This window comes from Protobothrops mucrosquamatus, unplaced genomic scaffold, assembly GCF_001527695.2.
Source record: "Protobothrops mucrosquamatus isolate PMUCROS unplaced genomic scaffold, P.Mucros_1.0 scaffold_13, whole genome shotgun sequence".
Lineage (NCBI taxonomy): Eukaryota > Metazoa > Chordata > Lepidosauria > Squamata > Viperidae > Protobothrops > Protobothrops mucrosquamatus.
Window position 1 is genome coordinate 882,421 of NW_015386089.1, and position 27,549 is coordinate 909,969.

At 44.9% G+C, this 27,549-nt stretch overlaps 1 protein-coding gene across 1 annotated transcript; it reads left to right on the forward strand.

The window, feature by feature from the left end:
- Window positions 1-796: 796 nt before the first annotated feature.
- On the forward strand, window positions 797-27,306 carry CFP (complement factor properdin). Its single transcript, XM_015826375.1, has 10 exons — window positions 797-902; window positions 7,369-7,519; window positions 9,629-9,795; window positions 11,790-11,960; window positions 13,265-13,462; window positions 14,263-14,436; window positions 14,992-15,180; window positions 16,930-17,041; window positions 20,289-20,428; window positions 26,415-27,306. Exons 1-10 carry the CDS (start codon window positions 821-823, stop codon window positions 26,417-26,419), a joined length of 1,389 nt encoding a protein of 462 aa, XP_015681861.1. The 5' UTR covers window positions 797-820; the 3' UTR covers window positions 26,420-27,306.
- The last annotated feature ends 243 nt before the right edge of the window (window positions 27,307-27,549 follow it).

Here is a 27,549-nt window from a genome sequence, read left to right on the forward strand (position 1 = left end):
TAAGAAGTAATCTTTTGGGCAAAAAAATCAATATTTTTCTTTGCCAAAATATAAAACAGAGACAATAGTAAAAATGCTGAGGTAACTGTATTTCCCTTTGTATGTCAGTGTCAGATAGTTCATCAGGAGGCTAAATTTCCGTTAGTTGACAAATTCCAAGCAGGTCAGGGTTGTAAAACCCTTCCTGTCCATATCTAAGGACTGGCAGATTTCTGTTAATGGCAGAGAGGAATCTTCCAGATGGAAAGTTCAAAAAATACCGCGTAAAATGGGACAGTGACTTCATCTTTCCATCATTAACGGATTCTTCTCTTTGGAAAAAAAAATAGATGGAAGAAGCAGTGGGAAAGTACAGAAGGGTCTCACGTGGAGGACAAGGACATTTTGATGCTCTGTAAAATGTTGTGAAGGAGGCAGAACGATGGTATAATTGAGGTCTCCTATGGAAGCCCTGATTTGTGGGGCATCTAAAGATCAGCCAGACTAATTACAGCAGTTTTGAGTTGATCAGAGTAGAAGTTTCATTGGAGGCAGAGAGGCTATTTCCTGTTACTGCATTTTAGAATATTGACGATCTTATATACTGTGCATGCACTGTTTCTTTCTGTGGACACACACCAGAACTCCCTTGCAACATCCCTGCAAACTGTCCACTGTCCCTGGCCAGGACTGGCCCTGCCCCTTGCTATAGTATAGAGGCTTCCCAAAAGAGAGATCTTAAAACCTCAAGATGTCCCACCTACCAGGGTGGAGTCACACCCTTGCTGCTCATTTAAAAGCCTTTCCATTGTTCTCATGCTTCTTCCTGGAGTGAGAACTCATGATGGGGACTCTGGGGTGGAAGAGGCTGCAGTTCCTCGTGATAGTATGCTGGTTTTTTGTGAGCCTGGAAGTTCCTACAGGTAAAAGGGGAGAGGGAAGAGAGGTCAGGGGAAGGGTTTTTATATAATAATAATAATAATAATAATAATAATAATAATAATAATAATAATAATAATAATAATAATAATAATAATAATAATAATAATAATAATAATAATAATAATAAAAAAAAAATAAAAAAATTGGAAGGGACCTTGGAGGTCATGTATCCAACCCCCTGCTCAGGCAGGAAACCCTATACCATTTCAGACAAATGGCTGTCCAGTCTCTTCTTAAAAACTTCCAGTGTTGGAGCATTCACCGCTTCTGGAGGCAGGTTGTTCCACTGGTTAATTGTTCTAACTGTCAGGAAGTTTCTCCTTAGTTCTAGGTTGCTTCTCTCTTGGATTAGTTTCCATCCGTTGCATGCACCTGTGACCTGTATCTTTAACATCACATTCAGAAATTAAGCCCCTTACCCTATTCTTTTCCATCCTTGGGGGGAAAACTTTATATCTATGTACCGCCAGCTAACAGAAGCACAGGAACAAATCCAAGTTTTAAAAAGCAGCAGCCCCGATGACACTTTGCACTGGTTACTAGTTTTCAGTTGCCATAGCAGAACTGGTGTACTTTGGATTAGTTCCATTGAAGGCGGGGCTTCAACCAGTGTTTCCTCCTATACAGCTCCTGCCTGATATGCACCTGTTAAATAGAGGGAGAAAGGAAAGGAAAGGAAAGGAAAGGAAAGGAAAGGAAAGGAAAGGAAAGATTTATGTGGGGGGAGTCCTTGGTGCTTGGTGCTCTCTGAGCTTGGTTGTTTTCTTGCAGATGTTTCATTACCAAACTAGGTAACATCATCAATGCTAGAGATGTGCTGCTGTTACCTAGTTTGGGTAATGAAACATCTGCAAGAAAACAACCAAGCTCAGAGAGCACCAAGGGCCCCCTCATTTCAACCCTGATCTACAAATATGCTCCTTTAAAGATTTATTGATACCCCACCTTTATTATGTTTATAAATAATGAAGTTGTGTTATTTTCTCCACAACAATAACCACCCTGTGAGGTAGACTGGGCTGAGAGTGACTGGCCCAAAGTCACCCAGCCCACTTTCATGCCTAAAACAGGACTAGAACTCATGGTCTCCTGATTTCTAGCCTGATGCCTTAACCACTAAACCAGGGGTAGGCAACCTTGGCTCTTTTATGACATAGCTGGCTCAGGAATTCTGGGAGTTGAAGTCCACGAGTCATAAAAGAGCCAAGGTTGCCTATCCCTGTACTAAACCAAACTGGCTCTCTGTTCAAAGTAGAATGCTTTTTGGAGGGTAACTTAAGCCTGCAGGAATGAAACTTAGGCTAAAAACCACAGTGAAAAATATTCCCATGGAACTTGAGATGTCACCTCCAGTTGCTTCCCACGGATATATTGACTCTTTTTAAATCTCTTAAGAAATTGGATTAATAGTTTTAGGTGAGACTGATTGCTGCCCAGGCAGAATCGATGCAAAATCTCTTTAGAAGTACATAGTTATTTAAATATCTATTTTTAGTGTAAAAAATCTGTAAGGCAATCATATCAGTTGTTTTAGACTGCTGTATCTGCACAGGCACTGAAACTGAAAAATAAGACAAATTATTCTGAATTATTATCTGAAATATCTAGAATTGTAGCCAAACTTTGTACTATAGCAGTGGCAATTAGATTTTCTGAACTTGGCTACTTGCCTAGGGATGCTTAGCTGAGCCATAAATATTTTTTTAACAAACACACCTATTATGCACTTTTTTTTGCTTTTTAAATTTTTGTGTGTGTTTGGTCTGAGATCATTATGATCTATATTTTAATAGGCTAAAGTAACAGATATGGAAGAGAGTTTAGACAATATTAAGAAAGGCTTTTGTCTGTGAATGGAAACCTCCTTATATAATGTTATTTTTTTAATATGATATTTATTGAAGGTTTTTGGAAAAGGAAGATAGAAACTAATAGAAACTAATATAAAGTAACAACAAGAAAAGAAAAAGAAATAAAAGAGAAAGCTAAAAAGTATAAGAAAGGGAGAAAAAGTAAAAGTAAAATAAAAAAGGAAATGGTACAAAGAAGTAGTTTCTGATTTTATAGCAGATATAAGTACAATCCTTACCACTTTCTATAGAGTAATGGTCTCCAGCCTTGGCAATTTTACGATTTGTGGACTTCAACTCTCAGAATTCCTCAGCAGCCACAAATTACTTCTTTCAATCCTGTCTAATCATCAAAACATAAACCGTAAGGTCATTTTCCCTGGCATTAGGTATGCTTCGTAATTTCTGCCAGTCAATATTCCTTGGCTGATGGGATCCAGAGCATGCCCATCCAACTGACCAAATTGGATGGGGAGAAACAACTAGGAGAAGATGGTCCCTGAGGTAACCCAGTCCCAAGCCATGAAGGGCTTTAAAGAAGACAACCAGCACCTTGAATTGCACTCAGAAGCACATTGGCAACCAATCCAACTAAAAAAAAAAGGTGTTACATTTGCCAAGTATCTGATACCATTTGCTATCCATCAATTTTTCATCAATTGGATTTTCAAATGCTCTTCAAGGGCAGCCCCATGTAGAGCAGGTTGCTATCACCTAGATGGCAAGTCACGAGGGCATGAGTGACAGCAAAACCAGGAATGGCCACAACTGACACGCAAACAAAGGGCGTGCAAAAGCCCTCTTAGCCATGGCTACTACTTGCTCTTCCAGTAGAAGCTGTGAGTCCAAGAGGACCCCCAGATTGTGCACCAGTGCCACGCCATTGAGGAGCAAAGATAGAAAAACCTTGACACTGGAAGGCATAAATACCCAAACCTCCACAGTCTTACTTGGATTGACCCAAAGCCCATTGTGCCCCATCCAGGCCCCATGCAGCCTCCAGGCACTGGGACAGGACATCCACAGCATCGCTCAGGCAGCTGGGGTGGTAATAGAAAGTTGGGTATGATCAGCATACTGATCACTCTAAACTGTCAAAACACCTCACCCAGCAACCTCATGTAGGTTTTAAATAAGAAAGAGGACCAAGCCCTGCAGCACCCCACAAAGTAGGAGCTGTGGTCTGGACATCCTCCTCCATCAACAGCAGCTGGAATTGACTTAAGAAAAAGGAAGAGAACCAGTGGTGGGATTCAGCTGGTTCGCACCAGTTCGGCAGAACTGGTAGCTAATTTTTTGTTGCCCAGGCCCAGAACGGATTTCTGGAAGTGGCATCCACACAGACAATTGGCTGTTCACATATTTGAATCCCACCACTGAGTGTCACCCACTCCCAAGTTCCAAAACTGCTTCAGAAGGACACCATGATCAACGGTACTGAAGGCCATTGAGAGGTCAAGAAGAGCAAGGATGGATGCACTACCCCTATCCTTCTCTCCAAGAATGTCATCCAAGAATGTCATCAATGCTGTCTCAGTCCATACCCTGGCCTGAATCCTGTTTATTTCATTCAAAATAGCCTGCATTTTTCTTGATTTTTCTAATTTTGCTATCATGTTATACAAGCTAACCTCTCATTACTGGCATGCAGCCAAACCATTCTTAAATCAATACATTTACATAAACTATTTTTGACTTTTAATTTCTTTTTACTTTCTTCTTCTTCTTGTGCCATATCTGTTATCGGATGTTGGCGATCATGTTGGCGATCCTGTTTTTATCAGCAGTCGCACGAAAAAGTGCTGTTGAGTTTTGTCCAAACCAGTCCTTTAGATTGCTTCTTTCTATGCCAACATTTTATTTAGTCTCCATCTAAAAGAATTAGATTTTCTTATCAAAACCAAACTCACAGGATTATGATCTGAAAAACTCTTCATAATATCTCTATTTTAGAAACCTTAGTAGCCAAATTCTTGGAAATTCAAATTATGTCTTTTATTGAAAAGGATTTATGTCTTTCAGGAAAATAGGTATTTTCTCCTAAACTGCCATTTTTCTGTCTCCATATATCAACCAGCTCTATGTTGTCCATCAAATAATAATAATAATAAAAAACTTTTGATAATTTGCCTAGAGTAACCTTAATATTTTCCTCAGAATTTCTGTCCAGTTGTGGGAAATTGCTACACCCCAATTCCCCATACAACATGTGTATAATGTTAGATAGAACTGTAGGATTTCATGTTAATTGGAAAGGCTCTCTAGTAGTTCAACTAATATAATTGGTAAAAGTCTGGCAACTCACTCTATTTTAAAGGTTAGTTAAAGATTATTTAATCTAATTCTATATTGGGTAATTTTATTATTTATTATTTATCGGGTTTACAGTTTATGAGGAGCAGCGCAATGGCTCAGTAGTTAAGATGCAGGGCTTGTCGGCTGGAAAGCCAACAGCCCGGGTTTGGGACTGAGCGCCACATGGATGGGGTGAATTCCATTACTTGCCCCAGCTCTTGCTCACCTAGCAGTTTGAAAGCAAGCAAATGTGAGTAGATAAATAGGTACCACTTCAGTGGGGAGAATGACCACGGAAGGGTCTTCGGAGAGCGCTGGCTCACAGCCTTGAAATCGAGATGAGCGCTGCACCCTATAGTTGGCAACAACTAATGGAGTAAAATCTGCAGGGACTCCTTTCTTTCCCTTTCCTTACAGTATACACCACTGGAGCCAACAGAAATTACTCTTGACAATAAACAGTATAATACACTATGAAGTTCTTATGAATATTTATTTTTTGATTGCGACATTAGCATATAGCCTTCCAGCAAACAAATCATAAGTAGTTAAAGTAAGGATATCACAATGATAAAAATTACAATCCAAACCCATTATTTGAACATTATCTGTTTTTTGAACATTATTTGTAGAAGAAAGTCCAATTAACAGGAACTAAAAAGATAAGTGGGTGTGTTGTGTTGGTAATGAATTACAAACTTCTGAGAATATAAAAACCTGGTGCAAAAGTGTAAACTTCCTGCTTTTGATTCAGAAATATATTTTTCCCGTGTTGCTTTTTTTTATTGAATGCAAGCTCTCCTCTTTATTGTCTTGTGTTATCAGGCAACTGTCAACAACGTAGAATTAGGATTTATAAATTGTACTCTGGAGCTAGCTTCCATAAATCCCACCTCGAGATCTTCACCATCAGAAATAAAATAAAGCATGATGAGGTTTCATAGATCAATGTCTGCTTCCTTAGGCACATGAAATGTTACCCTTGCTCAGCTGACAAGGGGAAGGGGAACAACGGATGCATTGCAGAGACATGTAAAAAGCGCAGTTGGTGAGCATTCATTAAAACTGAAACATCATAGCTATCAAACGCCTGATCACTGCAGGAATGAGGGCAACTGTGATTCTGCTAAGAAGACCCTAATCTGCCTCAGGCAGGTGGAGAAGGAAAGATAGAGGACAAGGAGCAGAGATCTTCTGGTCCATTTAAAAAGAAAGGCCCAAATGGTGTAGTTTGGAGCGGTTGAGACTAACCATCATTTAAATCCCCCCAAGTACTCAGAAATGTTCCTATCTTAGTATCTTCTGGGAACTTAAACATGTTCAGCAGTTCGAGACGATGGTGATAACTGGAGGGTAGGGAGCAGTAACGGTAGACTTTCCCTTCAGAAGTTCTTCCTAGACCTCCTCTTTTGCTTGGAGAACAGAATGGGTTCTGCCCGTTGGCCTTCCAGTGCCCCACAGGGCAGTTTTTCAGCCTTTAGATCGGCTTGTAGGACACCATCCCATCACCAGAATGGACAGAAAATTCAACAGCCAGTCAAGCAGGCTCCCAAATGAGAAGGTTTTTATATCCTCTTCTGCAACTATGCCTCTTGAATCTACTCCTTCATTCATAACAAATCTGGTCCTTTCTGTTTGGTAAAGCAAAACGTGAGGCCTTGGGTTATTCTCCACATTGATAATCTGGATGTCTATGGAGAGCAAGATCCAATCTGGCTCACACACTGGGATCGCAGAGGTTTTGCCTTCTGAGCTTTTGGACACGTGCCGGAGCCCCGAGAGAGAAGTTCCCTGAGAGATAGGCTCCAGCACAAATCCGAAAGCTTGGAAGGCAAAAACCTCTGGTCCCGGTGACTGGCCCAGATTGGATCCTGCAACGTTATTGTGGGACACGTATATTTGCCTTCCTTCGCCCATGGAGAGCATTCAGATGGGACTTGTTCCCTTGTATTTTTTATATGTCTATTTTATTGGTGTCCTAGGTAAATTGCTTTTTAAAAATGCAGGTATTTGAGCAAAACTGACACTATTGGTTTTGAATGCCTAACTGACTAAGGGACTAATTGCTATTGCGGACAAATAAATGCTCATGTTGAGTATAGTTATGAAAGGTAGAAAAAGGGAAATGAAACAATCACTTTAAGAAACAAGCATCCTCTCAGCTTTCTGATTTTTATTTTGCTGTCCCCTCCTGTCTCTTACATCTTCCTCTGGACTGTTCTCATGTGGATAAAAATGTGTATCTCTGGGAAGTGGCTCTCTGTTTGATCTCAGCTGATCTAAACTGGGCTCCCTTTTTCAGAGGCTCAGAATATTCTGTGCTACAAAATCTTTGACGAAACCTCAGGGACCTGCAGGAACCTATTGGGAGGTGGAATTTTTCAGGAAGACTGCTGTCTAAACCATCAATATGGTTTCCAGGCGGCTCCACATGAGCCCTGCCAGTCCTGCCGGTAAGTGAAAACCCAACAGTTCTAATTAACTACATTTTTGGCATGTGCTGCACAAATGGTCCTAAGCCTCCTTTCTTTGAACCCTCCAAATATTGTTTGAGTGCTGGGCATCTTCCCTTAGGATTGCTTATCCCATCTCCTGTATAGGAAGAGAGGCTATAGGGTAGCCGCAGGTAGTATGCATATCGCAGCATGCCGTTCTCAACTGCAACCCTGCTGTCTCCAAGCAGGGCTAAATAAGTTTCTACCCAAAGATTCAAAAGCTCCTATTGGTCACTGACAACAATATTCCATCACGTGCTCCATTGACAGAAGTGTTTAATTTATACCCAGGCTTCCTGTTTATACTTGAACCACCATTAAGGGCAACTTATTTAAGAGCCCTGGTGGCAAAGTGATTAGAATGCAGTATTGCAGGCTAACTCTATCTACAGTCTAGAGTTCGATCTTGACGGAGCTCAAAGGTTGACTCAGCTTTCCAACTTTCCAAGATTGGTGAAATGAGCATCCAGATTGTTGGGGGCAATATGCTGAGAGTGTAAACCAGACATGTCAAACACAAGGCCCAGGGGCCAGATGTGGCCCGCGAAGTGGTTTCATGTGGCCCGCGAAGCCATGCTGGAAACAGTGAGGGAACGGCCCCCGCTGCCTTGGCCCTGGCCCAGGCCGGCCGGGAGCCAGTGTACAATTTTGTGACGACCATCTATGCCGAAATGCATTCAGTCTTAGCTCCATAAGGCCATCCAGAAACAGCGAGGAACCAGCCCCTGCCGTGTTGGCCCCACCCCCTGGGTGCATGCTGGGGAGGTGTCACCCTTTGTGAGGAATGAAGAAATGCACCATGCCTTGGCGCTTGCCCCGGTCCCACCCCCTTCTGCCAGAGACCCTCAGATCTGTCCCACTCCTGCCCAGACCCTCACAGGCACCCTTGACGCGAACGACGTAGAGCTGGCCATGCCCACCCAGTAGGCCACACCCACCCTGGCCACACCCACCTGGCCCCCCAAGGGCAACCACAATGCTGATGCGGCTCTCAATGACACCCCTGGTGTAAACCACCCAGAGAGTGCTGCATAGCACTGTGGGCCGGTGTACAAGTCTAAGTGCTATTGCTATTATTTCAATAAAAATGTGGAGTATAAACCGTAACAAGAATATTGATGCAGTTAGAATCAAAACCCAAATTAAAATCAGTTATTAAAATTAATTAAAATGGTTAATTTAAACTTTGATCTGTGTCCATGAATCACGCTAAGCCAGGGTTTTTAAACGATGATTTACTGAAGCCATTATGAGCCACAAGTATCTGTAAACCCAGACTGTATAAGGCAGTTTCCTACATTTCAATATATTTTTATTTAATATATTTTCGTACTTATAACTTCCAGACTTTTTTTTTAATTCTCCCTGCCTGTTGTTTTATCTAGCACTGGATTTGGTTAATACATTGATCAATATATTGCTTTCTCTACGTCTGAGTATAGAGAAATACCTAGAGAAACAAAACATTCTATTTTAATTTCAGATTATCCCTTCTAAAGAATTGTGACAGTAGATTTAACCAAATGTTGTTCTTGTCCATTGAATTAACACTCTGGCAATCACCTCCTCCTCCTCCTCCCACTCCCACTCCTCCACCTCCTCCTCCCCCCCATGTTCTTTGTGGAATTATGGAACACAGATATAAACATACTCTTAGATACAATTCCTAGTTAAGTTGAGGAATATGCTAACAGAACATGTCATGATGATCAAAAATTTGGACAGCTTTTTGACAGATTAATAATGGTTAAGTCTACCCTAAGTATGAGCTTGCTCATATCTTGCACTCCTTGGAGGCATCTGGATGGCAGCCACTATGGGATCAAAATGCTGGGGGGGGGGGGAAATGGCCCTTTCCTCTAATCCAACACAGTTCTTGTTGGCTTGTATTTGGATCCCACTTCTGAAGTCCCTTAAGTATTTCCTTTGCTGTTAGGAAACAGGATGCTGGGCTAGATGGACCCTTGATCTGATCTAAGGGAATCCTTCATGGTTGGATTTTACATCATGGGGAAACCCTGATCCAAGTCAGTTATTACATCCCTCTTTGTTCTTCTTTTCCTATAGTGAAGCTAGGTGGAATGAATGGAGCTCGTGGAGTGCGTGCTCTGTCTCCTGCACTGAAGGTGTGCAGCGACGCAGTCGGGTGTGTTATGGCTCCCGTGCAGGGACATGTCCGAGGGATACACGTGAAAGGGAAATGAAATCCTGCCTCCTGAAAGAGTGTTGTCCCGGTAAGCATCTTTCTCTACTCTTGATCTTTGTCCTAAGCATGAAGCTAGAAATGAGCCAGGGTCATTTCTTTATCCTTGCATGACCTTGAATTTTGAGATTTTGGAGTCTTATGAAGTAGGACTCTAAATTAGCTGGCCGTGTTACCTGTCCTAACCCCACCCACCACCACCACCCCCGCCATTTTGAGTGATATTTTGAGAATTTCCCCCTCCAAAGCACCACCTGAATACTTATTCATTTAGGCCGTCTTGCTTTTCCGCATTAAAAAAAACAACAACAGAAGTTGTGGGGGAGGTGTGTTTGTGACATCACAAGTGTTAGTTTGTCAGCACCAATCACAATCAACTTTTAATGCCATGTTCCAGAATATTTCCTTTTTTCCTTTTTGGCAGAATGTACCCTGTAAAGAAAAAGGTACATGTAAGTTGGATTCCATGAGGGTCCTTCCAAATTTAGGCACTGGAGGGATTTTTGTCTCTCGCCCACTTTAGTGGCAATGGCATCCTATCTGCCTAAAATTAGATTCTCACAGTAGCTGCAATTTTACATCCATGTATCTGGCAGCTAGTCCTACTGAGCAAAACCTGGGCTTGTTTCTGAGCAACTGGACTGGACACAGTCGAGCTTAGTTTCAAGCAGACCCACATCTCATCTCATTTATTTGAAATATAGGTAATCCTCAGTTAAGAACTCAAAACTGATAACTCTGTCACGAAGCAATGTGGTTGTAAAGCATAACGTCATGTGGACCACGCCAAAATTCAACAGTAATTGTGGCAATTTCAGGGGCCATCGTCAAATGAATTCCACGTGGTTATTAGGCGTGACATTACGTGATTTGCCGTTTGTGACCTGTTGCCAGCTTCCCCACCGACATTGCTTGCGGAAAGCTGGCAGAGAAAGTCACAAACGGCAATCACGTGACTGCTGGGATGCTGCAACTGTTGCAGTTGTGAACCAGTTGCAATCACTACTAGAGCCATGATCTTGTGACTAGGGGGTCACTGTGATGGTTGTGAGCACTGGTTGTAAGTCTTCCCGTTCAGCACCGTTGTAACTTCAAATAATCACTGAAGGAGGGGTTGTTAAATGAGGACTTAGATAAGGACTTAAATAAGCTTAAAACATTTTAGTTAGATCCATAAATAACAATAGCACTTAGACTTATATATCACCTCCATAGTGCTTTACAGCACTCTCTGGGCAGTTTACAGAGTCAGTGTATTGCCCCCAACATGAGTTCATTTTACCGACCTCGGAAGGATGGAAGGCTGAGTCAACCTTGAGCCCCGTCAGGATTGAACTCCCGGATGTGGGCAGAGTTAGCCTGTACTAGGGCATTCTAAGCACTGTGCCACTAGGGCTCTCAAAGAGATAGATAGTCAATGTCTGAGGCACCCACTTTCAGCAATAGTGGATAATACTGGCTTTGACAGAATTTCTATAGTTTATGAAATAAAGTTATTAATTAACTAGAAGGAAGAAAAACACCACAAGCATTCTTACTTCTTCAGGTCTTCAGCAATTATTTTGATGGGCAGAAAAACAGGAGACAAGTGGTGGTTTTGGTTGGAAGAGATAGCAGGCTAAATTGTTTTTAAAGAGAATTACAATAGACAATTGAAAGCAGGCAAACAACCTTTTTTGTTTTTGTTTTTCAAAAAATTCTATTGTTTTCCTTTAGTGCCTGTAATCAGAAAATTTAAAGGCAGATTTCTTTAATGATTTGTACAGCACGTTAGTGATTTTGTGTGGAACAATGATCCCATATTTCTGCATGTTTTGGTACAGCTCCAGAAAATAGTGGCTAATAAGCCCACAAATTACTGTTTCCTACATGATAACTTGTTTTGATACTTTCACTTCCTCATGTATGTAAGTCTTCGGGAATTCCCTCCTAAGGAAATGGGATTATGCAATTTAGAAATTCCCTTGGCTGATGGGTCTCCAGCATGCCTGAACCTTGACCCCCTCAGCTGTTCTTTCCTTCCAGTGATGGGTGCATGGACAGAATGGAGCGCCTGGCAACCTTGCTCAGTGACCTGTCTAACTGGGACCCAGATAAGGGAACGAACTTGCACCAATCCAGCCCCTATCTGTGGAGGCACCTGCTCAGGAGTCAGCAAAGAAACTAAGAGATGTGATACCCAGCAGATTTGCCCAAGTAAGTTGGGATAGAGAGGCAGTTTGGTGTAGTAGTTAAGGCATATGTTGGAAACTGGAAAACCGTACGTTCTAGGCCTGCCTTAGTTCCAAAGCCATCTAAGTCAGTTTTTTTCTCTTAGCCTTAGGAAGCAGTTAATGACAAACTACTTCTGAAATCTTGCCAAGAAAACTGTAGGGACTTGTTCAGGTGGTTTCCAGGAGTTGAAAGCGTGTGTGTGTGTACAAACACATACACACACTCACACACACACACAAACATTGGGGTAATTAAATACTTGAAGAACAATCTAAGGTGAAAAGCAGCGTGATGGAGAAAAGGGAAATGTTTATTAGAGATTATATTTCAATCTCTAATTTAGAGTGGGTAATCTGCTCTGCATACGGATTCACTGAAGCTCCCTTCTCAAATGTTACTGGATTTGGGCTGGGGAGCAACCAGTTGCTGAAGACTTGACAACAAACTGTATGGATTCCAGTTTCAACCCTGACTGAAGGCACTAGACAGGAAAAGGTTAATGAACAATTTCTTAATTATGCAAAATATCAGTGATCACTTGAGTTTTACTAGCAGATCAGTACAGAACAGCTTTATTTGAAGTTGTTGACAAAAGTCAAATTCCTCTTTAGAATTGTAAGATAAGACTCAACCAATAAACTTTACTTAGGGTCAAAAGACCTAAAAGCGATAAGGATACAGTTGGCAATTCCATAAGGAAGCTGTGTCATTTTTCTGGCCTGGCTCACAATCTCAGGATTTGCAGCAGAATTTCCTTCCAACCATGAATAGAAATTTTTGGTTTGTTAATTTTTAAAATGTTTCCACACTTCCTTTGCTATGGAAAGAAAGAAAGAAAGAAAGAAAGAAAGAAAGGAAGGAAGGAGGGAGGGAGGGAGGGAGGGAGGGGGAGGGGGGGAGGGAGGGAGGAAGGAAAGAAGGAAGATTTTGAGAATGGGGAGATAAAAGGCAATAAGAAGAGATAGAAAAAATATGAGTGTACTAAGACAGTAATTTCAACTCCTCTAACTTCAGCTCTCAGGATTTTGCAAAATGAATTTGACCCTTTTGGGAGGAACCAGCTAGGGAAACCTGAATTAAAAGAAATCTCAATGATAGATCAGTTTGATCAGATCAGGCAGGTCGAGGGGAAGAGACATACTGAGGCCTGACAGAAAGAAGAAGAAACGATGAACCCAAGATAGCAGAAACAAATATGACTGATATGAATTGTACTCCTGGTCTCTTCCACAAGTCTTTGACCCAGCATCCTTTGACTCTCATTCATGTTTTTCTTTTCAATGTAGCTCACGGAAACTGGGGCAACTGGGGACCTTGGCAGCACTGCTCCCATACTTGCACTATAGAAGGCTCAGCTGCAAAGCCTCAACAACTACGATTCCGCTTGTGTAACAACCCTCCACCTTCTATCAATCCTCGGGGCAAGGCATGTCCAGGAGGAAGCCAGGAGTCCCAAAGCTGCACAGGACTGCCCTTCTGTCCACGTAAGAGAAGGAAGCCACACTTTTAGTCAGGTGTAGCATTCCCACACTTAGCATTCTTAGGAAGATGCTCTTTCCCTTTATAGCAGGCCATAGGATCACCCTCTCAACAAAGGAGAAGAGCAGAGGCTGTGCTCCTTGGGGTCTTGGGCCAGCTAGTTCCAGATGAATAGACCCACTGGCCCGTTCGGATTTGCTCTTATTTTGAAACATGCTCATTTGGTCATCTTGATTTGGCTTGATGAGAGTTGCCCTCCAGGACACCTGGAAAGCGCCAGCTTCAGGAAAGAAGGTCCTGGTTACTTTTTAAGAGCAGGAAAGGTACAATATGCCAGTGATGGCGAACCTTTTAGAGACCGAGTGCCCCAAAACTGCCCCACCCCTTGCCCCGCCCACACACAGGGCCACTCACCGCCTCCACGGCCCATCGCCCAGGTGACCCAGCAGCCCCATGATGGCCACGCCCTCTGCACTCCATGCATCATCTGTGTGCGATAGGGTGTGAGGGCGGAGTCTTGCTCTGCTGCCTGGCTGCCCTGTGTTTGGCTGTGCTGCTCCACGTGGTCTGTGCCCGGGGGCGACTCTCCTCCAGGGAGGATTCTGGTGAGGATGGGGCTGTGGGGGGAGGTAGGGCTGGGGCGACAGCACGCGTGCCACAGAGAGGGCTCTGAGTGCCACCTCTGGCACGTGTGCCACATGTTCGCCACCACTGCAATATGCTATTTATGGTGTGTCTTTGAACAAGCCTGTTATGAGGATCCGCCTCTTTTCTCTTCTGACTCCACCCCTGTTTTCTCCCACAGGGGATGGCAACTGGGGCAGCTGGAAACCATTCAAACCCTGCAGTGTGATCTGTGGGGTCGGCCAAACGGAGCAGAAGCGTCTGTGTGATAACCCTGCACCGAAGTACGGAGGGCAGAATTGCCTTGGGGAGGACATACGTAAGCAACCCTGCACTGTCAGGGTGCCCTGCCCAGGTAATGGGGAAAATTAAGAAGTTGAAGGAATAAGTAGAGACTGTGAGGGGTAATCCACAACCTGAAGACAGAGAGCTGCTTCTAAGGTAGCTGAATCCAGTGAGATGCTCCCCACCCTACAAGTTATACAACTGTTCTATTCTAGAAAGCTTTACCTAAGTTGACTTTGGCATAAATTGGAACCTAAATTAGATGTGATTTCTGAAAAACTAAAAGATGGGGCAAGCTGAACACTGGAAAACAGGACTGATGGATTTAACAGGTTCTCTTGAGTCAGGACAACATTTTTTGCAACAGTCCTTGGTATTTCTGGGCAAGCAACATCAGGTATCTTCAGCAGAAGTGGCACTGCTATTCCTTCGCCCTTCTGGGTACACTGCCAGAGATACTGTAGGACCCCAGATATACGGGGAAGGATGATTTTGTTCCTGTAAAACTGTTGGTGGCTTTGGGCTTAGATTCTTCTCTCTCAGAGGATCTGGCTGGAGAACTGCCCTCCCCCCGACCTCAACCCTTTTCTGCACTGACCAGATCTTTTTTAAACATTTCCCATAGTGGATGGTTATTGGAAGGAATGGACTCCTTGGAAGCCGTGTAACTTTCATGACATTGATATTGACTGTAAGGACATTGCTGGCTCTCAGATAAGAACTAGGACCTGTACTGGACGGCACCATGAGGGCAAGCGTTGTGGGGGATTATTCAGCGAATCCAGGGCCTGCTACAATTTCGAAGGATGCAGGTGTGAGTATTGGGAATCAGAAGAGGTACAAAGAGATCTCATATCCCAAAGCAGTCTTCCCCAATCTGGTAGGCTCCAGGTGCCTGGCAATTACTAGTCTCATTTTGCCCAAAGAGCTCATTGTCTGGGAATTGAATTCCGGCACATCTGGAGAAGCGAGAAGGTGGCTTAATCTGTTTCTCTCTTACACAATCCTGAGAAAGTTCTAAGAAGTAACAGGGATTCCACTGAAACCTGTTCTGAATATTAAGATCCTCCTAATTCAGGTAGAATTTATCTTTTTTACCTTTTTGTGAGCATATTGATTATCTTCTGAAAAAGTTCAGGGCTCCAGTATTTTGTGCATTGACTGATGCAAATGGTGAGGTAAAAAAAAATGCAGAAAATGGAAAGAAAGAACCTTATAGAAGTAGGGATTAATTCTGAACGGCCCTTTCTGCATCTTTGCAGCAGAAGCTAACTGTAACACTCACTGACCGGTGTCCACAATGTCATTCTAAAAAACCTTCTACCTGCAGAATTTTGTAGTTAATATGGCATCAGAAAAAGATTATTTTTCAGTGACAGTTTCATCAGTAAATAACACAGTGCTTTTAAAACAGCAAAATGTGGATAAGGAGGAAGAATTGGTATAGGGCAGTGGTGGCGAACCTATGGCACGCGTGCCAGAGGCGGCACTCAGAGCTCTCTCTGTGGGCACACATGCCATGCCCCGGAGATGGCGAGGGACTGGCCCCCGCCGCCCTGGCCCCGCCCACCCAGTCTGCCATGACCACCGCGGCCACACCCACCTGGCACCCGGTGATAAATAAGTGGGTTTTGGGTTGCAGTTTGGGCACTGGGTCTCTAAAAGGTTCGCCATCACTGGTATAGGGTTTCCTGCCTGAGCAGGGGATTGGACTAGAAGTCCTCCAAGGTCCCTTCTGACTCTGTTATTTTGTTATTCTGTTATTGCTCGCCAAGCCAGCACTGTATTCAGTTAACTGCTCCTTTTGTTATTCATAACACAAACCTGGGAAGAAACTGCTCACCTCATGGCTGACAGACTTTCCATGACTTCCCTTTTTGTTGTTGTTAGTTGAGAAGTCGTGTCCATTCACAAATGTAGGGCGATTATGCCACCCTAATACTGTATACAGTATGTGTTTGGCATATAGCCCCCATCTAATTGCACAAGAAATTTGTGGTTGAGAGATAACAACTGGCCTAAAGTCTTTGGGTGCCTGTGTTTACGTGATACCTTTAGCTAGCTTACAAACCCAGAAGAAAAATTCAATAAGCTTGTTTACTATTAAACTGGATTAGATTTTTATGGGAGGTTTATTTTATTGGGCAAACATAACTCATGTGGTTGATTAATGCAAAGCCATAACGTTGCTTGATGTAGTATTCAAGTTACACATATCTGAACTTTATTACAGTGGCCCCCAACCTTTTGGGCACCAGGGACGAATTCCGTGGAGAAAGGTTTTTCCCCAGACCAGAGGGAGCTTGGTTTTGCAGGCTGCCTGCGTCCCATGGTTGGGGATTTGCTTGTTTGTGCGGCCTGATTTCTGGCATGCCACAGCCCAGTGCCAGTCCACAGACTGGGGGTTAGGGACCCCTGCTTTATGATAAGGCAGAGATTCCCATTCATGTCTTTCTGGGCCCAGCCTGAGATGTCTGTCATGGTCCTATAAGAGATAATGGTCAGTGGTGAAGGCTGCCTGGGATGAAGTCTTGCTGGTTTTGATTGGTGTGGTTTTTCTCAGTGCCGGGAGCCTGGACAGCTTGGAGTCCTTGGGGTCTCTGTGAGCCAGCCTGTGGACCTGAACCTAAAAGATCTCGCAAGAGAGTCTGCGCGCCCATCTACCCTGATTATTCGTAAGTCTGAAATTTGGAAGGAAGGAGGGTTGAAATAAGAACAGTTTCGGACAAAAGTTAGGACCGCACTGAAATTTTAACCTAGTTCTTAACTTTTGGGATTTGTGGGTACAACTCAGTCTACTTGGTTTCATGAAGTTAGTTCAATAACTGTCATTGCAATGGCCGTCTAGCACAGTGGTTCTCAACCTATGGGTCGCGACCCCATTTGGGGTCGATCGACCATTTCATGGGGGTCGCCAAGCAAGGCTGTCCACCATTTTTTTCCCTTTTCCGGCGGGTGCCTTACCTCCCTTGGGCTGGGCCAGCTGGTGGTCGGCCTGCTCTGTCTCTGCCGCTTGCCAGCTACGCCTCAGCCGGCGCAGGGGGCGGAACCACGCATGCGCGGTGCTCCCGAGCAGGGAAAGTCCTCGACTTACGACCGGTTGGGTAGTCCTCGACTTACGACCGGTTTAGTCCTCGACTTACGACCGGTTTAGTCCTCGACTTACGACCGGTTGGGGGTCGCGGCATTAAAAAGGTTGAGAACCACTGATCTAGCAGAACTTACAAGGAGATCCTGCTCACACCCTCATATGTATGAAGAGCACATTCCTGACTGGGGATTTCAGCATTCCTAAAAAAGTTCCCAAAGCAGCTTTTACTCCTTTGGAACCTTTCCAAGTGGTTGAGAACTGATGGGGATTGCAAGGCTCAGGATTTCCAATGTGCTGGAAGGTGCCATCTTAGAGAAGGCAAGTAAGAAGGAACATTTTGGGTGGGATCTGGCTTTTCTGCATCTCGTTCTGAAATATTTTCTTTTACTTTCAAAAGAACAAGGGAAGCCATAGTCTGGGGTGCCCTCCCTGCACCCCTTAAGTACTTTATCCAAATGTAAAGGATAATGCTATCATTTTCCCTGGGCTGAAGTATTACTGTACAGCAATCAGTTGCTAATTTGGGATTTTTTCTGTTGGTGGAAAAGGCTGCCTTCATAGTATCCAATTTCTTGGGCCAAACAAAAGGGTAGAACCTGGTAGGCTTCATGCTGAATATAAGGATTGCTACATCCTTTAACAGACTTCTGTTTCCCCTGTGGGACTTTAATAATTGCTGGACTTGCAGAAAGCAACCCCTCAATTTGGTTTCCAGGTCAGAGCTTCCTTTTTGGGCAGTGCAGCTCCCAATTCTGAATGAGAAGAGTCAGCCTGGCAGCCATTCTGGAGTCTTATTATGAGCACCACGTCTTGATCCAATCAGTTAAAAGCGAATCCCAACCAATTACAAAGGATTGTAGGTGTGACAACCAACCTCTACTCTGCCTCTCTGACAAGGGCAGCAGCTAAAGCTTTTTCTCAGAGATATGGTGAGGGACAGGTTAAGGCAGTGGTTCTCAACCTTTTTAATGCCGCGACCCCCAACCGGTCGTAAGTCGAGGACTAAACCGGTCGTAAGTCGAGGACTAAACTGGTCATAAGTCGAGGACTAAACCGGTCGTAAGTCGAGGACTACCCAACCGGTCGTAAGTCGAGGACTTCCCCTGCCCAGGAGCGCTGCGCCGGCCGAGGCATAGCTGGCAAGTGGCAGAGACGGAGCAGGCCGACTACCAGCTGGCCCAGCTCAAGGGAGGTAAGGCACCCGCCGGAAAAGGGGAAAAAAAATGGCGGGCAGCCTTGCTTGACGACCCCCGTGAAATGGTCGATCGACCCCAAATGGGGTCGCGACCCATAGGTTGAGAACCGCTGGGTTAAGGAAAGTATGGGTAGATTTCTTGCTGGTGGAAGAAGCCTTAACTTGTTGCTCTCCTGAACAACTTAGCCTTAACGGTAATCAGTTCCTGTGATAAATGATTTCTGAGTAAAGAGCAATTTCTGCAATCGCTCTTGGCATCTCTCAGTTCCTGTTGCTCCCTGTCCATTTCTCCCCTTCTCATTCATTTGCTTGCTTCTTTCCCAGAAAACATTGGCTGGGGATGCTCTGAGCTGGCTTTCTATACTTTGGGGCAGGAGTGCTTGGTGCCTGCTTGGTGATTTTCTTCTCTTCTTCTTTCTTTTTTACCTGTTGCCTTTCCATCTGTTTGGTCTCCTTGCTTTCCCCCACGGCTAGTGTCTCACCCTCCCTGATGTCACCGGAGCAGTGACATTTGAGTCCCGATGCTCAGAGCACAAAAATGAAACCAATACCAAAAAAAAATAAAAAAATGGCGAGTTGCCTGTGCAGCTTGAGCCAGAAACCATTTTTGTGCCCCAGGGCCAGCTCTGCCATGAGCCCCAATGAAACAGCAGCTGCTAGAAGGTGGGGAGCAGCAACAAATTGTTGGAAGGTAGGAGCAGATCTGACACACGGCCTACCTCTGGCTCAGGAGAAGACAATACCTCATGGCATGACAAAAGGTCAACTGCTCATCTAATCAGGTTCTGTAAATGGAAATAGGGTGCTTCTGTGTACCATCTTGCTCTGCCCCAGGCAGCCAGTGGGAGGATTGTGTGGGCTCTCTTGGTCTTCATCTGAGGGATGGGTGGTCTAGCATATCTGGTTAAAGCTGCCAAGAATGACATTCAGGTTTGGGGTGTCTGGGGAAGAGGTCTTTAACTTTGTCCCCATTAAATCCTGTCACTAGGCAAGATTAGGCCCCTTCCATTTTCTCAATGGTGCTGATCAAACTGCTCTTACCAGTTTCTTCTGTTAGTAGTGGAGATAGTAAATTTGAATCACGGGAGGGAGCTAAGACCTTGCAGGGAAAGACCATAGTAATCTCTGCCCTACAACCTATGGCATCCTTTAGAGTCAACCAACCATTGTCTTTTCAAAATAACAGTAACACAAACAGGCTTTATATCTGGCTTGGTGATATTACAAAGGCATTATAAGTTGCTGCTAGTGCATGAATGATGCTTTTATGTTCTGTTTCCTTAGCACTATCCTATTCCCAACAGCCCATCAAACTTTTTAAAAGGCTGGTTGGGATTCCAACTCTTTTTGGAAGAGGGTATTCAAAAAAAGCCAACTTTATGGGATTTTTGCCTGAGCAGCTTATTCTCTCTGGCGGGGTGGGAGGGGAGAGGGCCAGGAGTGATTGGATCACGGTAATGGGAAATTAAAGAGGTGATGGGTAAGGTCTCTGAGTGCCATATAAAACCTAGATATTACTCATATCTGTCCTAGACAAATAAGATTGGGGCACAAGGAAGAGAAAATGTACCATTCAATCTTTCTAGGATGTTGGCTCTGATTTTCTATTTTTTTTCTTTTCTCTTCCGGGCTGCAGGAAGGTGGTGACAGGAGAGAACGGGAAGCAGTACAACGCAACGTTTACGGGAAACCCAAATCCTCAATGTAAGCAACTGGAAGGACAAGACTTGGAAGTGGTGGAAGAAACACGGTGCCAAAATGTGCCTCCTTGTGAAGGTGAGGAGGTGACAGTGAGGTTCCCTCATGTGTGTGCCCATCTCAGGAGCCAGAGGGGAAATTGCACTCCGAATTCTGGGTTATCTTGGGAAGTGTCATGGACAAATCTGCAAGGGACCATCCTGTATTTAGGAATGTTTTGAAGTTGCTGGCATTTATCTGTGGTTATAGAGAGGATGCTGGTGTCAAGTATTAGATGTATTCCAAGTATTCCAAATACAATTTTTCTGCAAAAAAATGGAGGAAGGGGAAGGGAAGGTTCGATCATGCACACAAGAATGCTCCTGTTCTCCATTGGATTAGAATTTTGCAATCCTAAGTGTTAGATTCGCAGGTAAAAAGCATTGCGAGGAAACGAGTAGTGTAAACAGCAAGTCTTCTTTATTGATCACTCCAACAAAACAGCAACAGAAAAAATGGCGCGCAGGCCTTTTATAATGTCCTTGCACTGGACAGTGTCAGCCAATGAAAACCCGGCTGTTTTCGCGCCTTGTGCATGCGCGCAAGGCTGGAGACAGCCAGTCTGGTCCCGGGCAGCTTTTGGTCTGCCCAGGACCCTTTGCAACATTTCTGAGCCTGCTGAACGCTTCAGCAGGCTCAGGACATAACACCCCTCCCCCCTGGATGAAACAATAGTACCCTGATTGTTATAGCAGCACAGGTACATGTGTTCAATTGACTGGATGTTATTGTGAAGCACAATATGCCTGCACACAGGCAGAGCACTCTTACATTTGTAATTATACAAAAAAAAATACAACAAAATAATATGCTGAATATAACACTCCTTCACCTGAGTGTTTGTTCTGCCTCTTGTTTAAGAACTAGCAAGGTTCCCTTGACTTGACAGAAACCTCACATAGTCCTCAAGGTGTTTGGGTGGGTCCTTGGCCCGCTGTGACCTTCTTATGGGCGGTGTGTGTGCCTGGCCTGCCAGCTCGCCTGCCAGGCTAGGCAGACCAGGACTTTGGTGTCGCAAATAGCCAAGTGACCCACCCAGCTGCTGACTGGCTGGATCCTCTGAATCCAAGTCAGAGTTCCTTGGGGGGGTGGAATTCCCCAACTCCAGTGGTGGGCTGGAATTCCCCAAGTCCACAATGGACTCCTCTTGGGAGCACTATCCCTCGAGCCCAAGACCAGCAGCTGGCCTGAGTGGCTGACGGCCCCCGTGTATGTGCCGGAGGTGCCAGAGTCAGGAGCCGCCTCTATGGCCAACTCCCTTTCTGGAGACTCCCTGTCTGGAGCAATAGCTGAAGTATGTGAATGCCCCCATTCTGCAACTGGAACATGTGCGGCAGCGTGTGAGAAACCGCTGGAGCGGGGAGACTGTGGTCCAGAATTGTGATTACGGTCCTCCTCCCCCCCGAGAGCAGAGCCAGGAGCAGAAGTGTTGCTGGGAAGCCTCCAGCGCAGTTGGTCTATATGCCGTTGGATGATGCGCCCATCGTCCAAGGCCACTTCGTATAACAGCGGCCCAGAGACCTTGCATACCACTGCTGTGACCCAGAGATGTCCAAGACCATAGTTCCTTGCCCAGACCGGATCGCCCACCTGTAGTCTTCTAGGTGCCCGCGGCTGTGACACCTGTGAAGCCACCCGGTCTGGGTGCAACCTGTCCAGTTTGGTGATGAGGCGGCGACCCCAGAGGAGTTCTGCTGGGCTTTTTCCTGTGACTGTGCAAGGTGTGTTGTGTTGTGAAAGAAGGAAATCAGCTAACCTGTGATGCCAGCTGCCATACGTAATTCTCTTGAGAGCATCTTTGGTAGTGCGCACCATCCTCTCTGCCTGGCCATTGGAAGATGGGTGGAACGGTACTGAAGTTGCATGCCGGATCAAGTTGGCCTGTAGAAAATCCTGAAATTCAGAAGAAGTAAATTGGGGGCCGTTATCTGAGACCAGGACATCTGGAAATCCATGGGAGGCGAAGATTCCTCTCAACACCTGGATGGTCCTAGAAGTAGTAGTGGAGGAAACAGGCACAACCTCTAGCCACTTGGAATGGCTGTCAACGAGGAGAAGGAAGAATTGCCCCTGAAAGGGCCCAGTGTAATCTATATGTACCCTTGACCAAGGGGCTTGTGTTTCCTCCCACCTATGTACAGGGGCCTGAGGCATTTCAGGCCTTGACTGTTGGCACACTTGGCACCCATGCACCTGGGCCTTGATGGCTTTATCGAGCCCAGGCCACCAGAGATGGCTGCGCACAAGCGCTTTCATCCGGACGATACCCGGATGTCCCTCATGCAGAGAGATCAAGATTCTAGTCCTCAATGAGGCTGGAATGACTACCCTATTACCCCATAACAGGGACCCTTTGAATGTGGAAAGCTCTTGCTTCCTTTGCCAGAAGCTTTGAAACTCAGTATCTGGACACATGTCAGGCCATCCTGACAACACTCTTGTCAGCACATGTGTAAGCGTGTGATCAGTGGCAGTTTCTGCAGCCACGTCCCTAGCATTGAGGGGAGATTCAGGCAACTCCTGAATGGAGAGAATGTTAATAGCAGGAGCAGGATCTGCCTCTATCTGTTTTAGAGGTAATCTGCTGAGGCCATCTGCATGGCCCATTTCTTTTCCAGGTTTGTGAATCAGTGTGTAGTCACATGCTGACAGGAAAATTGACCATCTCAGCATTCTAGGAGATATTATGTGAGGGGTTTGCTTGTTTGTGGTAAACAAACCCAGCAGAGGCTTATGGTCTGTGTAGACTGTGAAGTGGCAGCCATATAAGAAATCATGAAATTTCTTTATGCCAGCCACTATGGCCAAGGCTTCTCTGTCAATCTGAGCGTAATTACGCTCTGCAGATGACAGAGTCCTTGAGTAGTAGGCCACAGGGACTTGTGTCCCATCAGCCTTCGGGTGACTAAGTACTGCTCCCACCCCATTAGGGGATGCATCACATGTGATGCACACAGGCAATTGCTCATTGAAATGCGCTAAAACCGCATTTGAAGAGAGCAAGGCCTTAACCTCATTGAAACTCCTCTCATGGACCCTTGCCAAGGAGCCTGTTTATCCAAGAGCCGGTGTAACGGCTCAGCCACTGCAGCCTTGTGGGGAAGGAATGCGTGATAGAAATTTAAGAGTCCCAGGAAAGCCTGAAGTTCGCTTTTGGACTTGGGACTTGGGGCCTGCTGAATTGCTTGAAGCTTAGATTCAGCAGGATGGATGCCTTGAGCATCAATTCTGAAGCCTAAGAATTCAGTGGAAGTGACTCCAATTTTACACTTATCTTGCTTCAGTTTCAGACCCGCTTGGCGGAAACAAAGCAAGACAGCCCTTAATCTTTCAGCTAAGTTTAGAGATGACTCCCCAGCAATGAGGACGTCATCGAAGTAGGGACAGACCCCAGGAATACCACGGAGCGTGCGCTCCATTACACTTTGGAAGATGCCAGGGGCTACATTAACCCCAAACTGCAGTCTTTTGACCTTAAAGGCTCCCCTGTGTGTTACAATTGTTTGAGCCTCAGCTGTTGCCTCATCAGCAGGTAACTGTTGGTAGGCCTGTGCCAAATCAAGTTTTGCAAAAATTCGCCCCCCTTGAGGGAGGCCAGAATGTGGCTCACCACAGGCACTGGATATGCATGCTGTTGCAGCGCTTTGTTCAGTGTACATTTATAGTGCGCACAAATTTGGACTTCTCCATTAGCCTTTAGAGGCATTACAATGGGGGTTTCCCATGGACTAGAGTTCACGGGTTCTAAGATGCCCTGCTGGAGTAGCTTGTCCAGCTCTGCATCAATTTTGCTTTTGAGAGCAAAAGGCACCCTTCTAGGCTTAATCCTAATGGTCTAAGTGTAGGGCAATGGGAGGCCCCTTGTATGAACCAAGCTCTGTGCTAAACACATCAGCAAACTCCTTGTAGACGTCTGCAAGGCCTAACGTTTGCAGGCTGTGAAGCCCAGTCACTTGGATCCCAAGGGCCTCGAACCAATCGAGTCCAATGAGACTCGTGCGATCACCCCCAACTACCACCACATCTAGTAGGCCTTCAAAAGCCCTGCGCTGCACCTTCAGTGTAGCCTCCCCCTTCACGCTGACTCTGGAATTCTGGAAGTCAGTGAGAATTAAGTTTGATGGCCTGAGTTTGACTCGAAGGCCACTACTGCTGCAAATCCTTTTGAAGGTGTCATGCGAAATGATCGATAGAGCGGACCCTGTGTCCAACTCCATTGATAAGGGAACCCCTTGTAACTTCATGTCAATGCAAAGTTTTTTCTTAAGGGGCTTGTGTGTCCCTGTCGTCAAAATACTCCTGCGCGATATGCAGAAACCCACCCTGTGTTGGCTGGGGACCCTGGTACCTTTCTGAAGCAATTCTTCCCGAGATTGGACCTTCTGGCGACCCAAACAGATGGAGGCAATGTGGCCTTGCCTTCCACATGCCTGGCAAATGGCAGAGCGGAATTGGCAGTCAGCGCGCTTGTGGCGTCCTCCACACCCGAAACATTGAGGAGATGCTGGGGCCTTGTATGGACACTCCTTCAGCTTTCTCTCCGCTGACTGGTGCAGCCTATCCACCTCCTCTTCAGGATTCTGTTCTGGATCTTCTCGAGCAACCTCTTGATGGACGGTCACGGTGGCTGGAGGGTTCCTGGCGAGCCGCAAGGCCTTCATAGTGCCGCCCACTGCTTCTTCAGCTGCAGCCTCTCTCAAGGCATCTTGCAACGAAACAACTTCCTTGGCAAAGATCTTCTGCTGTAGCTCACGACTCCTTAGGCCACAAACGAAACGATCCCACAGCCTCTCTTCCAGGTTCTTGAATTCACAAGGCCTCGCTGCTTGCTTTAAGGCAGCAATAAAGTCCGCAACAGACTGACCAGGCCTCTGGTCCCTCTGCTCGAACGCGTGTTGCCAAGCAATCAAGTCTGCATAAGACACTGACTCCAAAAGCGCCGGGGCCACCAGATTCTCTGCTATGTCAAATGTTTCCTGTCCACAGACACATAGCAGGGTAGCCACTTTAAGGCCGTCTTCTCTTATCTGATTGACTCTGAAGTAATTCTCCACCCGCGCCACGTACAAATTCCAGCGTTCCGGGTGGGAAATATCAAAGTCTGACAACCGGCCAATCTTAGACATCTTAGCCTTCTGCAACCCTCATTAATGCCATTGCTGCGAGCCTTGTATTTGGGAAGGGGTCCTTCTGCCAAGCTCACCTCCAGCGATGCTATACTGGCAGGTAGAGTTGCGATGCTAGACGCCGAACTTTCCCAGGCTTCAGGACTTCTTGGGTGAGTCCTATTTTCTTTTACTGTTTGTCTTGCTTGCAGCGATCCCACCTTTGTCGCCACTGTTAGATTCGCGGGTAAAAGGCATTGCGAGGAAACGAGTAGTGTAAACAGCAAGTCTTCTTTATTGATCACTCCAACAAAACAGCAACAGAAAAAATGGCGCGCAGGCCTTTTATAGTGTCCTTGCACCGGACAGCGTCAGCCAATGAAAACCCAGCTGTTTTTGCGCCTTGCGCATGCGCGCAAGGCTGGAGACAGCCAGTCTGGTCCCGGGCAGCTTTTGGTCTGCCCGGGACCCTTTGCAACATTTCTGAGCCTGCTGAACACTTCAGCAGGCTCAGGACATAACACTAAGGATTGTGAGATCTTTCTGGGCCCTCTGCCCAGATTTCTGGTTCCCATTTTACAATACAACTTGGGTGGCAGGTTAGTGATGAATGTAAAGGAAGCATTTGGGGGGGGGGGAGGAATCTTTATTCCTGCATCAAAAATTAAATCCTGTTAAAGAGTACAGTGTGGAATTCTGCATGAATTGCTCCAAAGCAGCAAGGACTTGATTCCTGGTTATTTAACAAAGGCATTTCCCCAATTCAGTATAAAGCTGCTAAAGTAGAAGACATTTAAGAAAACTGTTGCTTTTAATATAATACTCTGAATTCAAATGTGGCACTGAATAATCAAAGCAGGGCCAGCAGTTTATTAGACTTCCTGTTTACTCCAACTTCTTTTTTTTAAACTTTCTTGTAGATTGATTCTACAGAACTGGAGGCTATAAATTGTCCTGGAAATTCCTGCAAACCACAATATATGCAGCTGTGAGAAATGCTGACTGTGCTTCCTATGATTTTTGAACCCATCATCTGCTGCTTTTTTAATGATTAAATAATCATAGGGTAATACATTACATTGGACTTTTGTCTCTTCTATACACAGTAAAGAAGAAAAAATGCACATGTTCTGTGTTATGTTCCGTTTCAAATATAAGGCAAACTCAATTTTAAATATTTTTTAGCATGGCATCTATATTTACAGTTTAAGGTGTACAGTTCAGTGTGTGTTAAGCCAATGATCTCTCATTTAAGAGTTCCACAAGAGTTAAAGATATACTTTAGCAAAGGAATCAACTTGGCACCAGAATGTTTTACTTGTAGATACAATGAAAAAAGCAATGAACATATAGATGTGCTGAAAAATAGGCTAGTCAGTTTGCTTTAAAGCCATAAACATTTGTAAAACAAAAAATCTATTTTAGAGATTTCATTATTAAATTAATGGCATTGTCAGCTACTACCTCATGCTTGCTTGTGCTTTGCTGCTATGCAGTAACAGACTGCCATAAACTGTGGGGAGAGAGAACGAAGGGGAAAATGCTTGGGGAAACAAAAGTAAGTGCTGCATCTCCTTGAGATGCTGCCTCAAGGTCATCCAACTGGAAGGAAAGAGCCGCATACTAAACTGCACTTGGACTGTTACAAAAACATCTTGCCTGAACCTGATTGGTGATACTGGGGTGGGCAATGAGAGATAGTTAAGGGAGAGAAAAGTAGAACTTAGGGACTTTGGCATGTGATTCTCAGTTCTGGCTTTGCACTACTGCAACATACTTGGCCTGTAATAAAACTATATCTTTCTCAACAAACTGAGCCAAGGATTGTTTCTATTTAGAGGTTTAAGTTGTGGCAGGTCTGGCAGGCATGTTCTGCTGTTATGGAATACTTAGCCACACTCTCAGTTTGTCCTGGAGAAGTCAGATAATAATCTATTTGAGAAGTGTGTGTATGTGTGTGCATGTTTACCAACATACTTCCTCTTTCTCCACATATTATTGATCCTCCATGCAATCCCGAAGCCTGATTTGCAGCAGGCTAAATTTGCAGGGCTA

Excerpts from the sequence above, each read along its gene's own strand:
- CFP (XM_015826375.1), top strand. The coding sequence starts at position 821 with ATGATGGGGACTCTGGGGTGGAAGAGGCTGCAGTTCCTCGTGATAGTA. Across the intron at positions 15,181-16,929 it reads CAATTTCGAAGGATGCAGGT|TGCCGGGAGCCTGGACAGCT; the intron begins GTGAGTATTGGG and ends GGTTTTTCTCAG. Across the intron at positions 17,042-20,288 it reads CCCATCTACCCTGATTATTC|GAAGGTGGTGACAGGAGAGA; the intron begins GTAAGTCTGAAA and ends TCCGGGCTGCAG.